Here is a 16,924-nt window from a genome sequence, read left to right as displayed (position 1 = left end):
CTTGGTTAAATGAGAACGTTAACCTCATTTTATTAACTTTTGAGCTGCTAAATGTTATACTCGAGTAAAGTTGATTCAAAAGAATTTTTCACAACATTCTGTTCTTTTTTTTTAAGCCCAAACATGTAATAGGTTATTTTATAGCCATAAACACAGATCAAAACTTACATGAACAGTTTCTTCTCTTAACATTACCAACACTCATATCCAAGAATCGATTTGAAGAATGAATCTTTTAGACTGCTTTTCAAACCAATTTTACCAATTGAGAAGAGTCAAATTAATGCAATTTTTAAACTTAAATGATTCGGTCACGAATCGTACAACACTGTAACCAAGCCGCATTCATTTTATATTGACAGCTGTGTTATTTTTTGCTTTGTTGAGTCTCAAACGTAACAAAAGTGTCTGGAGAAGATTCTCTCTTCAAAATGTTGTAAAATAAAATTTGAAGTCATCAGAAATATTTATACTTGAGTAAAGTAGTAAAATATATATATATTAAAAAAAACTTATGTATTGTTGCAAAGTATTTGTACTTCATTACAATACACCCTCTGAAATGTACACGGGTGGGTGAGAAAAAGATTACAATAAAATTTTTGGCAGAACCATTCCTTTAAGGATCAGCTCCATATACAGCATAAATATTTCCACTCTCCTGTGATCACTCCACAGCCACAAAGCACAACATAACTACAATTTAATGCCTCTCACTCAGAGATTAATGGCTCTCACACATCCAGACGCCCCGTGACAGCCCTCCAAATTAAACTGACTTGCAGAGAGTGCAGTCTGATGAGGATTTTATGCCTATGTGCTCACAGATCTAACTATGTGGTATCCAATGTATAAATTGGCACTGACACACAAGCTAACCCGAAGAAAATCACCATGGTTAATCAGCTGTGTGCTGTCATTTTGCATTACCAGTGGCTTTAGTAAAGTATACCCCTCCATACTGTGTTTACTTCCCCTATCAATCAATGTTCCTAGAAAGGGTACAAGGTGCCTTTTTGGACTGACCCAGGATCAGCAAGCCATAACTATAATTTTTCTAGGGGTTAACATCAGGGATATAGCAATTAGGTATTATATCAGTAATTTGATCATGATCAGATTCAAATTGTGATTCAAAACCCAAAAATATTAATGTGAAAACTGCAGACTGATCACACTGCCTTCAATAGGCTGTATGTTAATCTGCTGAAACCAAGTCTGTGAAAACCAAAGTTAGAATGACTGCCCCAGTGGCCGAATCTGGAAGTGTGCACTTGTGAGCTCCAGTTTCTGGGTAAAATGTCCACAGAGTAGCCCTAAACTCAAGTTGTATCTTTAATTGTAAATTAAATACAGTCAACAGTTTACTCTACAGGATGAAACATACTCTACGCAAGTATGTGAACGCAGGCATCTTGCAACGCAAACTTGATTTTGCGTGTCGTTGCGTTCTGAAATGTGTCAGACCGCTATTCATAACTTAACGCAAATACGCGTTGCATTATAAACGTTGCCGCAATGTGTGCTATATTGAGATTAGTGTGAACTGTCCACTTCTACGGTGAGTTTTCTCTTTCAACTCAAGTACTGTCATGGCAGAGCAACATATAGAAGAGAATATTGCTGAGCAAGTAAGTTAAAGTCAAGATATTTATAGCAACTTACCTGAATAAAAACATATGCAGTTTAATGGCACAGACATTTGAAGGTAACTCTATTGCCCCCTTGAGTTCTGAGATTTGTTCCCACCACAGTACCGCAAGAACGCATGTGAAGCATGTTCAAACGGAGCGTGCGTTGGCAATGCAGTGGCCAAGTGTTCACGTACATGCATGTGTTCACGTACTTGCATAGAGTATGTTTAGGCCTTATCTTCAAACCAAAACCCAAACACTAAAGCTAATCGGCAGTAATTTTAGCTTAAAAATTCGACATCCGAATCATGCTCACTAATATTTATGTCCGCGGGACAACTTCTGGTTTTCACGGGACCAGAACCGTGTGTCGGAGGTTGCACTAGAGAGTAACATTTTCACATTTGAACTGATGCAAAAATGTCACTTGTCAGAGGTGAATTTCAGGGAACATCAACATTTGGAAGCAACAGGATGATTCCTGTGTGATCATGTTGGATAACTAATCTTGGCGTTGAGGTAAACTATTCAATACTCAGAAATACCCCTATCTATTGCAAGAATAGTGGCAAAGACTGGTCCAGTCAGAAATACAGAGTGTGTCAGAGAATATAAAGGCCTCCAGCGATCTCACCCCCTCCCAACCCAAAATAAACTCCGGCACTAATGGAAACTTCAAGAGCTCTTTTAGAAAAAAAATTTTGTATTACTCAAAGCTTTTAGTCAACCATTCTCATGACAAAAAGTGGTTCACTCAACACAGATTAGCTGACGTGTGTGGTGTGATTTAGATTTGATCTTTAGAGTGGAATTGGGTGTATGGATGAGGCCTGCAATCAGCGAAAGAAGACAACCTCTCACTTTGTTTAATCTGAGCCAGAAACACAAGAGAATCTGAGTGGAGTAATGAGGCACTCCATCAATTCACAAAGGACCTTTCAAACCAGTTGAAGAGGTCCAATATTTGTGGTAAAACATGATGTAAACAAGTCCATCTCTGTTATTAAACTTAAACAGTCATTTATACTGTGAGAACAGGCCAACTTTTGGATTTTTTTCTTTTGGTTTTATTGTGAAAGCAGGAAGACATTGTGTTCTGTTTGAATGCTGGCAAAATGTGCCACACACATCCTGTTTACTGCGTTGGGGTTGGTTTCGTATGTGCTTCGATGATGACCACCCTGGGTGACTTGCTTCTTAAACCATAAACCTCTGAAGAAAACCCAACGAAAACATGTTAGCTGTTTTTATTGCACTGTCATCAGCTTCCGAGCTGCATCAGACGCTGTTGTGATCTTGCATAATACTTAATTTGGATACATCTTTAACAAGAACTAATTGCTTTATATATATATATATATATATATATTTAATTATGAGTTACCGAATCAAGGCTGTTGACAGATCCTGCCATTTTTGGGTGAAACATACAGGTCATATAATACATTTCTGATGGGGGATCCACTTAAATAGGTGCCGAATCTAGATAAGGCTTGTTCCAGCACAAATTAACTTCTGGCACTACTTCTGCGTTCTATGTAATGCAGCTCAGTCGTTTCCGGTTACAGCGTTCAGTCTACCTGTATCCAGAGATTTAGTCATCGGAAGTCTGATTATTTCTACTTTTCAGGGCTGTCAGTTGATTATAAGTTTAAGTCATGTTTTTGGTGTTAACATGCCATCTTTCCAAATGTAGCAACACTCAGCTCCTGATAATATATCAAACTTACAGTAAATAACCTGCAGCAGTCTGGCTGTCTCGTTAGTCTTTTCATTCATTTCAAACCTGTTGAGCTTCAACGATAAATTCCACCTTAGAATGATTGCAAATGGCTTTATTTTGGTAAAATGTCCAAGATTAATTGATTTATTGATCTATGCTTGGAGTGAACTAGGCAACTACGGCATATTGTAAACACATACTCTACAATCGGAAGCTAGCGAGCTGGATTATTTCAAAGCAGAAGTTATGAGGCTCAGTGCAAGAAGTCCATTAAGGCCTGAACGAAACTGTAAAGAAATGTCATATTTCACATTTTTGCATTTAGTAAAATTAAGCCTGTTTTAAGACGTTTTGGTTTTTGTTGTTATTTAATGTATTATTATTATTTATTCATTTATTTATATATTTGCATTGGGATTTTATTTGATTGATAAAAGCGGGGGCGTGAATGAAAACAGGCCTAAAATAACCCCTTTAAAGCCTGTTTTAAGGAAAGTGTGATATTTTTTTCTTGCCCCCCAAAACAATTATGTAAATATGAAGGCAACTCGTGAGATCTGTTTCACATTACAGCAATAAAATGAGTATTTCTCACATTACAGTAAGATATTTCACTGAGGAAATGTGCTTAATGTCACATTGCATAAAATCACTACGGTCTTTGATTTCTTTATGCAAAACCATTTTTGCTCTTTTGAATTTAGAGTGAAAGTTGCCCTGGACATTTCCCCATGAGATTGACCCATTTATGAAAGTAGTTTTGTTCAAACAATGCGCTTCAAAACATTGTAGCAGTAAGCAGACAGGAATTCCTGATGGAAGCACTTCTGTATGGTGTCAAACGGGCGCTCTGTGTCCGGGATTAAGAAGGATTGCTACACCCAGTTGTGTCACGGCAAACACATTAATCCACACACTCACATTTAGATCTAAAGCGAAGTGCTGTCAGTTTGTTAGTTTGTTAGTTAGCTGTTTGAAGGCCTCCGATGATACAGTCAAACAGAATCAGGTCTTTTGTTGTGTGTGTGTGTGTGGAAAAAATACTGATGTAATGGAGCATTTATGTAGGTAAAAATGTTGTAGGAACATGAATCATTATAAACAGCACTCAGCAGTCATCAGGTTTCCAGACTGGAGTGTGTGTTTAATCTTTTCTTTCCATATTGTTCAGATACACTGCTTTGCAAAACATGGACAGCACGTTTAGGCGAGCATTTGATCACGTCTTAATTAGTCAAACGTGTTTTATGTAAATTGCTTTTCTTATCCACAGATGTAAAAAAAAAATAAATATCCCAGAAGTGGTGTCAGCTCATATGCACATTTTATTCAACAAAAGAGAAATATATGATGACAAGCAAACGTTCATTGATACACACGTATCTCCCTTCTTATCGTGTTAAATGGGCGTGGCTCATGATCAGGATTGCACATAAACAAAAGTGATAATGCGAAGCACTACTGAACCTGCATACATGCTTATATCTTGACCATGCTTTGGTTATACAAATATCTGTATAACCAAAATACTTTCCAAAATATTCACAATATTTGCAGGACTAATTTTTCCCCTCACTGAATGGGAGGAATAGAGAAAAATGATGAATAAACATGTTCTCTCTCTCTCTCTCTCTCTCTCTCTCTCTCTCTCTCTCTCTTCCTCTCCCCTTTTCAAAAATAAAATTAATTGTAAAATGACACTTCTGTATTAGATAATGTTAAAATGTTATTTACAATGAAAGAGCAAGATAAGATAAATACAATAGAGAACATTTTTGCAGTAGTGCAAAATTAAATAAAATTACGAAGTAAACTGAAAATAACAAGCAAGGACTCCTTGAAAATTATTGGAAATTGTTTTAAATAAGTTGTATACCCAGAACACCCCACTCCATTGTGCTTGAGTCAGAGCAAAGTGACTGGCTATAGATTCTGGGAGTAACATATTTTCCCCCCGCAGGTATAATAAGAATGGAGTGGACCTGAACCGAAATTTTCCAGATGTGTTTGAGGCGAATTCAGGCCAAACAGAGAAGGAGGTGAGGGCTGTGATGGGCTGGCTCAATACGGAGACCTTCGTCCTCTCGGCCAATCTGCACGGAGGAGCGGTGGTCGCCAGCTATCCCTATGACAATGGGGGTCAGTTACTCACAGTGCTGTGTAGATAATTTCTGAAATGTGTACAATTTACATTTGAATTGTAATCCATTACTTAATATTTTAGATTACGCTTTTAGGTAATCTAATCTGATTACTTTTGGATTACAAATTGCATGTTTTGATTCTTGAATCTTATTAATTTGAATAATATTAAGTACTAATTAACACTACTTTTATTAAAGGATATGTTCACCCAAACATAAAATTGTTGTAAAACCCCATATGTTTATATGTACACTGGCGGCCAAAAGTTTGGAATAATGTATAGATTTTGCTGTTTCGGAAGGAAATTGGTACTTTAATTCACCAAAATGGCATTCAACTGATCACAATGTATAGTCAAGACATTACAGATGTAAAAAAAACGGAACCATCACTGTTTGAAAAAAGCACTTGCCATTATACCAAACACAGTTGAAGGCAATTTGGTTCGTTAAATGAACATTGTCTTTGTGTTTGTTTTTGAGTTGCCACAGTATGCAATAGACTGGCATGTCTTATGGCCAATATTAGGTCAACAATGGCAAAAAAAGAAACAACTTTCTCTAGAAACTCAATAGTCAATCATGTTTTCAAGAATGAAGGCTATACAATTCTGGCAATTGCCAAAAAACTGAAGATTTCATACAAAAGGTGCACACTACAGTCTTCAAAGACAAAGGACAACTGGCTCTAACAAGGACAGAAGAGATGTGGAAGTCTAGGTGTACAACTAAACAAGAGGATAAGTACATCAGAGTCTCTAGTTTGAGAAATAGACGCCTCACATGTCCTCAGCTGACAGCTTCATTGAATTCTACCCACTCAACACCAGTTTCATGTACAACAGTAAAGAGAAGACTCATGTGTGCAGGCCTTATGGGAAGAATTGCAAAGAAAAAGCCACTTTTGAAACAGAAAAACAAAAAGGAAAGGTTAGAGTGGGCAAAGAAACAACAGATAATTGGAAAAGAGTGTTAGCAAGTGCAACAGGAAGTGTGGGGTGAAATGTCACCTGAGTATCTGGACAAACTGACAGCTAGAATGCCAAGGATCCTCAAAGCTGTCTTTGCTGCAAGTGGAGGATTTTTTTGATGAGAACTCTTTGAAATAGTTTTATTTTTTTCAAAATGTAATTGTAATTTTTCATGTTATTAATGTCCTGACTTTACATTTTGATCAGTTTAATTCCACAATAAAAGTACCAATTTATTTCCGTAAGAGCAAAATCTGTACATTGTTCCAAATTTTTGGCTGCCAGTGTATATATTTGCCAGCAGCCATTTCACCCTGTAGCCCAAAACTGGTTACCCACTGAAGCTAAGAAGGGTTGAACCTGGTACCACTATACTATAATATATAAAAGGCACCGTCCTTCGGATGAGACATTAAACTGAAGTCTTGATTCTCTGTGGTTATTAAAAATCCCTGTCATTAAAAATGTCCTGGCCAAATTTCCCTTATAAGTCCTTCTCAATCATGGCCTCCTAATAATACATCAATTAGCTGGCTGTATAACTCTACTCTCTCCTCTCCACCAATAGCTGGTGTGTGGTGAGCGTACTGGCGCACTATGGCAGTCCCAATGTGTAAAGTGCTTTGAGTGTATTGTCAGAAAATTGCTATATAAATGTAACGTTTATTCATTCATTCATATGACTTTCTTTTTCTTAACACAAAGGGATATATATATATATATATATATATATATATATATATATATATATATATATAATCGTAAAGGAACCTTCCTATGCGTCAGTTGCTGAGTAAAAAAATTACTTAGGAAATGTATTAAGAAATTTAATTTAAAACAGAAACCAAATGCCCTATGTGTTGAAGTATCACTGTACACTGATACACTGTATCACTTTTGAAAGCTACATGCAAACATGGCTAGATGAAACTATAACAGTATAAGGACGGGCAAGGAAGAGGCGGGAACTGGCTGAACAGTCAACATAAAGGTTTAATGATATAAATTAATTTACATAAATCATAAACGAACAGACACACATGCAGCTGCCATGCTCACCCCACCCACCCACACCACACCACACACTGGCATCTCCGGCTCGTCTTTATCCCCCTCCAGGATGATTAGCCTGATTCAGGGCTGGCTGTGTGTCCTCATTGCCCGGCCCCGCCCTCCTCCTCATCACAGATACATAGAATAATTATTAAAATAAGTTTTATTAAGAGAATATATATAAGGATATTCAAATATAGAGAACACACAGAACCTCCAAATGTTTCTTAAGATTGGATGTAAAATATTTTTCAATGGATATCATTTTTTGTAAGTTAAAGATTGCATTGCTCAGTTATCACTGTGAAAATCTACTTTTTTAAAGTGGGACTGCTTTTCTAGGTTCCAGAATGGCTGCTTATGTCTAGCTGATATAATTCCTGATGTGATAGTTTTTTAAATATTTATTCATGCTACTGCCAATTTGTGAATCCAAACAGTGAATCCAACCATTTTCTTTTAAAGAAAAATTCTGGGTTCAATAGAAGTTAAGGTAAATGGGCAGAATGTTGATTATCACAACAATTCATTTAGAATTGTCCTCTTTTTCTTAAAAAAAAACAAAAAAGCAAAATCTGGGTTACAGAGAGGCACTTGTAATGGAAGTAAATGGGGCCAATCCATTATCATTTTTGTTTAAAAAGTATGGATGCAAGATATAAATATGTGTTAATGTGATTTTCTGTGTGAAATTATATCCAATCTTACAAACCTGTTTCCAGGATGACTTAACAATGTAAACTCTGTAATCCCAGTAAATGACAATTAAAAGGAAATTGCAGTTTAAATAATACGGCCACAGATAAAATCTTTTTTTTTTCTTGAAAATATTAATAAATAAATTCTTGAATAACACAAAATATACATTGTTTTAAACCTTAGAAGCTTTACAGTGCATGTAGGCATTATTAGCAAAACTGAACAAGTGCCATGACATTTTCAGATAAATCAGAAATGTTCCATTTTTATCATATATTAAAATTTGCACTGTACATAATATTGTAATAGGTAAAAGCATAAAACTGATCTAATAGCCATGTGTCATATGTCATTAGTAATCTCTTAATGAGTAGAATAAAACCAGCTCATTATATTTGACTCACTGACAAAAATATAATGAGTAATAGCTGACAATAGCATGTCTTTGTTACATGTAAACATGTGTTGCTTATAAAGTTTTTTCTTATAAATTCAAGAAAAATAAACAGAACATAAATGATTACATACCACTGCTTAGAGGAGGTGATTTCCATTAAAACGAGCCCACACACAACATAATTGGATGCATAGATCATTAGATAATCCACACGAAGCACAATGTGCACACAACACGTAATGTTCTATCTGGCTAAAAACACGTTATCTTTCCTGGATCAGATGACTTCTTCGGAAATTATGTAGTATGTTGTCCAGCTTAGTGGAATGCTAAACCAGTCATATACAGATTCAGATCGCTGCAAACAGAGGTGGAAGTAATCCTAATATGGGCAGAGAGGATCGTTCCTTCTAATTACAAATGGCCACCAGGAGATGACGCCTATTACATGACACAGACACAATGATGGCTCAAATGACACAGAATGGAACTGAATGAGATCTCTTTACTCATGCCTCTATGCTTTGGGCAGAGAGCTTAACTTTAGTCATTGTTGTGTTTGCATGTGTAATTAGTTCTAAGTGCAATTATTATGTTTTATTTGTTTGGAGAGGCTTTTGGACACTAGGATGAATTATTTTTGTAATGCTATAACTTTTGATTGCTTTGTCATATCAACACACAATTTCACTCAGTAACAGGCAACATAATTGGGAACAAAACAAAAGTTTCCCAGAGCTGCCTTATTGCACCCTCAGATATATAATTTCATATCAGAAGAATAAGAAAAAAAAAAAATGACATTTTTGGCTAATTGTTATTTATTTATTATTAAAAACAAAAATTCAGAAGTTCCTTAGGCTGAGAGTCTCAGAATTAATCAATCTATATAATAAATAAATCATGAAGTTCTCTCTTTTTTTTTTTAAGGTTTTAATTTTGGGCATGTCATTGAAACAGGAAATCTTTAAAACAGCTTCAGAGTTTAAAGGGTTAACAGAAGAGTTAATGTAAGTGCTTTATGAAACTATAAACTTCATATTTCTCTCTATAACTTCCATTGTGACTCACTGTAACCTCGATATTTGCTTTTTTTTAAGTGAAGTCAAAATAATGTTTTTGTGGTAATCAACATTATGCCACAATGCATAATGCTTTTGAATGAGCTTATCTTGTATTGAAGCAGGAATATTCCTTTAAGTCCAGTATAAGGAGTCCAGCTAAATCTGCATGGCTCCCACTGCTTTAACGGCCTACATCTTGGAAGCACAGGATTAACAGGAATGTCATCCTCTTCTCATTCATGAATAGATTTACAGGGAGCGTTGAGCATTGCCCCCGACAACGACGTGTTTGTCCACCTGGCAAAGACCTACTCCTTCAATCACTCAGAAATGCATAAAGGAGACAGCTGTAATGATTTCAATGGCTTCATCGATGGCATCACTAATGGAAACTACTGGTATCCTTTAAAAGGTAAAATGACACAAACATGACACATAGTTTTACCACTCTAATAATTTGTACAATGAACAATTTGATAAATCTTAGTCTATGATATTATATATAAAAGTTTTCTATTGTGTTTTACAATAACTAGAGAACAGGGTATATGTAAGTTATAATGTGCAGTAAGATGGTCGTTATCGCAAAATAAACCTTTACAGGGTGATCAGGACCTTATCCCACAAGTAAATAATTGTTTTGGCCTCCTCTACAAATTACAACAGTTTAGAATGATTTTTTTTATATATTAAAGTTCTTTTTAAAATGACTGTACTAAGCTAAGCGTGGGGCCAGTTGCATTATTGCCAGATCTCCCCAAAAAAGTGACTTGGTGTGCATTATTATTATTATTATTATTTTTCACAAATGCATTGTTAGCCAACTATAGTCGCAAGTTCAATCATTGCTAAAATACAGTAATCAACGATTTGTTTTATTTCCAACAAACAATCGCTAACAGGATCGCAAAGTTGTGTGGTTGGAACTACAGCTTAGTTTCTTGTTAGTTTATGATGTCAACATCATTTTACTTCACTAAGACTTCTTTATTTTTATTGCATATTTATAGTTCATTCTGTAAGTCTTAAGACCCCTTTACATGCACTTTACAAGAAAACGGCTTATTCCAGGGTTTTTGCAGAAAGCGGTGTTCTCCAAAAACATGTAAGCATGGTTATTTTCTAGACGCCATTTAAAGGGATTAATCCTTGGTTTCTAGGATTCATGTGGCTATATAAAAATGCATAACCGGCATTCTTAAAGGTTTTAAAGAGTTTACATGTTTGTATGTACTCAAATCCACTGGGGGAACCTCAGAGTATGATGTAAGAGGAAAAACTCATGACTAGCCCGTTAGTTACTCCAATGAAGCATTGTACTATGGTAGTTAATTATTGAGGTATGTCATTATACGGGAAACGCACCCCTGGTCTGGAAAATCAAGCCCAAAATTAGTGCCTCGCCTTATTAAAATAAGCTAAAAAAAGTTATTTATTTTTTTTCCCATGTGAGGGATTGAATAGAATATAAATCTTAACAAGCATTGTGTAGAGTAGCCTATTTAAAATTATTTTTCAACAAATCTATCCTTTATATTAAATATATTCCCAAAAATAAGTAAAATATTTCAAATATACAACTGCCATATAAAATAATAATAATTATATATGAATGATATACTAAAATAATGTTTATAATCGGTTACCAGCATTTCAAAATAAAGTTTTTACTCCAGAACAATTGAAAGGGTTTTCATACCATTTTCGGGTATGCTTTGCAAAAAAATTTATTTGTTTTCGGTTTTTGCTTTCGCTTCCTTGAACCGTTTCTAGTCTTTTGTAAAACTACCACAGCTATATAGGAAATCCGTTGACAAGGACAATTATACAGTTTAGCCATCATTATTCAAATATATTTTAATGAAATATTCAACCAATTAATCAACCAGTCGATTAGTAAATATATTTTATAATATTTGTTTTTGGTATTTTTACCATTCAAATATTGAAATTAAAACGTTAATTTTAAGCAATATTAACCAGTCAATGTAATGTCATAAACCCCTCTCTCTCTCTCTCTCTCTCTCTCTCTCTGTCAGGGGGAATGCAGGACTATAACTATGTGTGGGCACAGTGTTTAGAACTGACACTGGAAATCTCTTGCTGTAAGTTTCCTCCAGAGACAGACCTTCCTGGTCTATGGCAAGCCAACAAACCTGCACTACTGGCGTACATGCAGCAAGTTCACCTAGGTAAGTACACCCACACCCACACACACACACACACACACACACACACACACACACACACACATATCCACTAAAGTGACCACTGAATTAACAATCAAAAGCATTTCAACAAACATAGTTTCAACCAACTGCATTATTTTATCCAACACAAAATGGTTTGTAATTCGCATGGTGTTTAATATAAGGGTGTAGAAGCCACTATATTATTACCCTCATTTATAATAACTGTATCTTGTTACAGTCACAAAGGAATTACACTAAGACACAGTACCATCCTGACCTTTGGTGATGTGATAGTCCCAAAGCTCCTGTCTCAGTCTTACACTGCTGTTCACACCCTGCATTGACACAATAGTGCTGTAACCCAACCACAGGCAAAATATTACTTCTGTGAGCCAATACACCACCACACATTTAAGCTCTTAAACACCAGGGTGAAATAAAAGCCTTGGTTAACCAACTAGATATGACCTAGAGTCCTCTAACATTTTGTGAAGTCCACTTAACACTATGTTTATACTTTATATATAATATTTGTGTTGGGACTGGATGCTGTAGTATTGTTTCATGTTGAATGTTACTGTACCTCTTTAGAGGTCCCTCATATCTAATGATGACTTTCAGGGGTTGCAACTTTAAACAGTGAACTAAACAGCAACTTTACATGTGAAACTGACTCAATAATATATGGATGCCTTGCAGGTTTACAAGAAAACATATTTTTAGTGTTGTGAAATTATTACCCCAGTAATTTGCCCAGTACCAGGAAAAAGACCGGTTCCTGGAAGAACGTTGTCTCGTTTCACTGTGTTCTGTACTAACTGTATATGGTTGAACAACAATAAAAACCACTTGACTTGACTTGTAGTTGGTTTTACTGGTTTCCTGAGCTGTCAGACATATGCTGCACAGGGAGACTCAGGGCAAAAGTTACAAAACATTAAAATAATGCCCCTGAAAACCTAATTCATTGGCACGTATTGCCACTTAAATTAATTTAATGAAAGGAACTAACTTTTAAATTGGTTCTACTAATGTGACACCAGTGTTCGGTGTAATTTGATTACAAAGTAGTTACTGTAATCAAAGTCAAAAAGTAGTGTAACATACCTTACATTTTTTTTTAAACGTAACTTTTAAATCTATATTCTGATATTCTTTCTGCAACCTTTCTTTAAGTCAATAACCCAGAACGCAATTTATGGTTCCCAGAACATTCCGGGAACGTTAGATTAAGTTTAGAATATAAGAACCTAAAGAGAATGTTTCTAGTACATTAAGAATTGAAATCCCCCCCCAACTAAAAATCTATATATAAATGACTGTAGAGGCTCCAGTAAAAATGGAGCAGGAGTCACATTACAGTCCAGGTAAATCAACTTTTAATGACCTTCCAGCTTCACAAACAGAGGATTCGTTTTAGCGTCACAAACAGCATATGGCTTTTCAGCTCACAACTACAGGTCTCTTTGTCCCTGACTATCTCTCCCTCTCTGGCATTCTCGGCAGCCTTTTCAAGCCAGTCTCTGTCATCACTGTAATGAGACACAGGTGTTAAGCATCAATAATCAACAGGTGATGGCCCTTACCGCTTCCTCTCCCTTCAATGACAGATACATGACCATGTCCCGCTCCACAATAACCAAACAGAAACCATATGCTAACGTTAGAGATATGTTTTGTTTGCTGGGTTTATCTTCCGCTAGGTGAAAATGTGGTTCTGCACATGTGACACCAGTGTTTGGTGTAATTTGATTACAAAGTAGTTAGTTACTGTTATCAAAGTCAAAACATAGTGTAAAATACCTTTTACATAACTACATAACTTTTTAAAATCTATTTTCTGATATTCTTTCAAGTTAATAAAGCAATTTATGGTTCCCAGAACATTATTGGAATGTTCGTTTTTTGTTCCCACAATGTTCCCAGAAAAGACATTCGATCGTCCTCTTTTGGTTAGCCAGATTTGTATTTTTTTTAACATTTTATGGAAATAGAACATCATCTGTAGGTTTGTAGAACATTTACCTAATGTTCCCCTAAGGTTCCCCTAACCTTTATATTCCGATATTCTTTCTGTAACCCAGCTAACATTTTTGGTTCCCAGAATGTTTTGGTAACGTTAGTTTATGGTTATAAAATAAGAACCTAATGAGAATGTTTCTAAAGCATTAAGAATTGGTTCCCAAAAAAACTAAAAAAATTAAAACAGAAACCATATGTTAGAGAAACGTTGTGTGTTTGCCAGGTTCAGGGGCATAGATTCCGGTAACCGCCCAATAATTTATGATTAATGGAAACATGTAGATGCTTCATGCTACAACCCCCCAATATTCAGGCCAAATGTGCACATCAAAGTATTATATTTAGGGGTAAAATATTGTTAAAATAACTTAAGTATGAGCAATATCAATAGAGTTAAAAAATTCAATCAACCTGAGTCGTGTGGCTCCGTGCGAGGAGCAGACGTGTTTAGATTAGATTCAACATTATTGTCATTGTGCAAAATACAAGTACAGAGCTAATGAAATGCAGTTAGCATCCAACCAGAAGTGCAAACAGCAATATATATATATCCAATGGCAAAGTTGTCGCTGGGACACTTGTAGGCGTATATGGACTATTTGAGTTTAGAGGGATGGACGCTGGTTGGCGCTGTTGTGCGCGGGGTTAATGCACACATTTTTCTTTTTTCTGTTTGTTTGGTTTGGGGGGGCGGGGGAGTTTGATTGTTGCACTAATGTTGGAATGTGGTCTTTTTAATCTTATTTTTGACACACAATCTATTTTTTTGTAATATGTCAAAATGTCAAATGTTAGTATGAGTGGATTGTCTCCATGTGGAATGTGAATGGTTGGGCACCCCATAAAAAGAAGGAAGGTTATTTATTTTCTTAATGTAAGAAATATTATACAGTATTTCTTCAAGAAAATTTTGAAACAATGGGGTTCAATCTTTATATGAATATTTTGCTTTGTTAGTGTATGTCATGTTGAGAAGCAACCAATAATTTTTTTTTTAGATTGAATGTTCATAAATTGTTTGCAGAATTTCAATTTCCAAAATGTAACATACTACACTGTGCTATACACCATAATACAATTGGAATACAATATTTTCTGTCTTATGCAGGTGTAAAAGGTGTAGTGATGGACTCTAATGGAAACCCTGTCCAAAATGCCGTAGTCGAGGTGTATGGGAGGAGAAATCTTTGTCCATTCAGGACAGATCGTAATGGGGAATACTACAGGTTACTGTTACCGGGCAACTATACTATCACGGTAAGATGGTGTCCCCTTGTGGTGAATTTCACAATCTCTCAAAGGAGTCATAAGCATTCAATATTGGCTGAAATGAGCCAGTGACGTATGTTTCTCACATAGTGTTTATTGCAAAACAATATCAGCCATATAAAATTGTTCATAAGCTCTTAAACTGCAAAGATCCAAAGTTAAACTAATAAAGTATGTAAAAAGTACTACTTTACCATAGCATATATGCAAGCAGTATGTGATATTGCTTTTATACTGCAGTTCTATAAATTAGAAGTTAAAATAGAGTAACTTAGGACCTTTTTACACTTTTTGGTTATGTCATCCTTTCCATTCAGATAAGAGAACCAGAACTAACTTGTGTATAGTTCATTATTAAACTCCTCCTTGAGCTTAGAATGTTGATGGTCACAAGTCAGTTCCAGTGAGCTCAGTTTAAGGACGTTGTGTCATGGGGTTCGAGTTAGCTAAGGATTTAGTCGGTAAATACAGAAGGAATGCAGTAGGCACCATAAGTTTACCAATTTCGTATCTCTCAACACAGGAAATGGAGTCCACTGAGGAGAAATGAAATGTTCTTAAATCTTAAATCAGAGCCAAATCGTATCAGCTCAAGGCAAAAAGTTTCATTTACTTAGACATTAAAAAGGTCACGTGTCAGATTGGAAAAATGATCTGCAGTTAAAATAAACCTAACAACATTCCCATATACTTTAGGCATGAATCAACTGAAGTGTGATACAGAATTACTAATAATCAACATCTGAATGTCAGCTTTTGTAGAATCTTGACAGGTTTCATGAGATTTTTACCCAATTATTGAGTTATATTATAGCACTGTCATCCACAGAGACAAGAAATGGTTTAAGGAACAAAAACAGACAAAATGAATGTATGAATGTATTGCTGAATTTAACCAAACACAGGAACGAAGACCCTTTCAATTGTTTCGGAATGCATATTAGAAAAGGAAGATCTGCACTCCGGAAATGTCTTACAAAACATATACGTTCTTTTTTGTTTAAAACCAGCAGCAGGGAAATAACAGAAGTTTCTGCCCAATGCCTTATTAAGTATATAACACTGGGCACTGTTTTTATTCCCCTGCTGCTGGTTTTAAACAATAATGTAAAACAGTTAAAGGATGGGCAAGGAGGCGAGAACCGGCTTGTCAATGTAAATAATAATTTAATGAAAACTCAAAAACACATAAACAAACACACATGACGGACATGCCCGTAATTCTCTCTCTCTCGAACAATCGTCACCGGCCGCCTTTATCCCTCGCGTGCCTCATCAGGCCGATTGGGGACCGGGCGCGCGATATTCCGACCCGGCCCCGCCCCCCTCCGCTCCACATTCCTCCCGGCGTTATCTCAGGCCGGGATGCCACCGGCATGACGTACACCCCCCATCCCTGGGGCGGGGTGTATCTCGCGTCCTGTGTGGTCATCCCCGCCTTCCTCGCCCTGGGAGGAGACAGGAGGGGAAAAACAACAACAAAATAGGCGAGGGAAAAGGCCAACACGGTGCAAAAGGGAGAGAGAGAGGAGAGAGAGAAAAAGCTCACTCACCGGTTCTCTGATGTACCGTCGCGTGGTCCTCGAACACTCCTCCACACTCAGGCGGATGACAGCCGCTCTAACCCCGGGCGAACCGGAGTGAAACCTTCGACCCCCAGCGGGCAGAACGCGCCTCCGCTTTCCTGGCAGCAAATGGGGACACTCCTCCGCCCCTGGCAGCGGCCCTACCGCTCCGGGCGGTCGGAGACTTTCTT

The 16,924-nt window shown here is 36.4% G+C and overlaps 1 protein-coding gene across 1 annotated transcript in view; it reads left to right on the top strand.

Moving 5' to 3' along the window:
* The window catches only part of cpm (carboxypeptidase M), a 64,200-nt gene that overhangs the window by 40,877 nt on the left and 6,399 nt on the right, over nucleotides 1-16,924 (top strand). The window contains exons 5-8 of the mRNA XM_052118494.1: nucleotides 5,318-5,496; nucleotides 9,933-10,097; nucleotides 11,725-11,877; nucleotides 15,008-15,156. Coding sequence (XP_051974454.1) covers nucleotides 5,318-5,496; nucleotides 9,933-10,097; nucleotides 11,725-11,877; nucleotides 15,008-15,156 — 646 coding nt within the window. The remainder of the gene's footprint in view (nucleotides 1-5,317; nucleotides 5,497-9,932; nucleotides 10,098-11,724; nucleotides 11,878-15,007; nucleotides 15,157-16,924) is intronic.

Source organism: Xyrauchen texanus, chromosome 45 (genome assembly GCF_025860055.1).
Source record: "Xyrauchen texanus isolate HMW12.3.18 chromosome 45, RBS_HiC_50CHRs, whole genome shotgun sequence".
Classification (NCBI taxonomy): Eukaryota; Metazoa; Chordata; class Actinopteri; order Cypriniformes; family Catostomidae; genus Xyrauchen; species Xyrauchen texanus.
The sequence above is the reverse complement of the archived record's forward strand: the minus strand, read 5'-3'. Positions and strand labels throughout refer to the sequence as shown.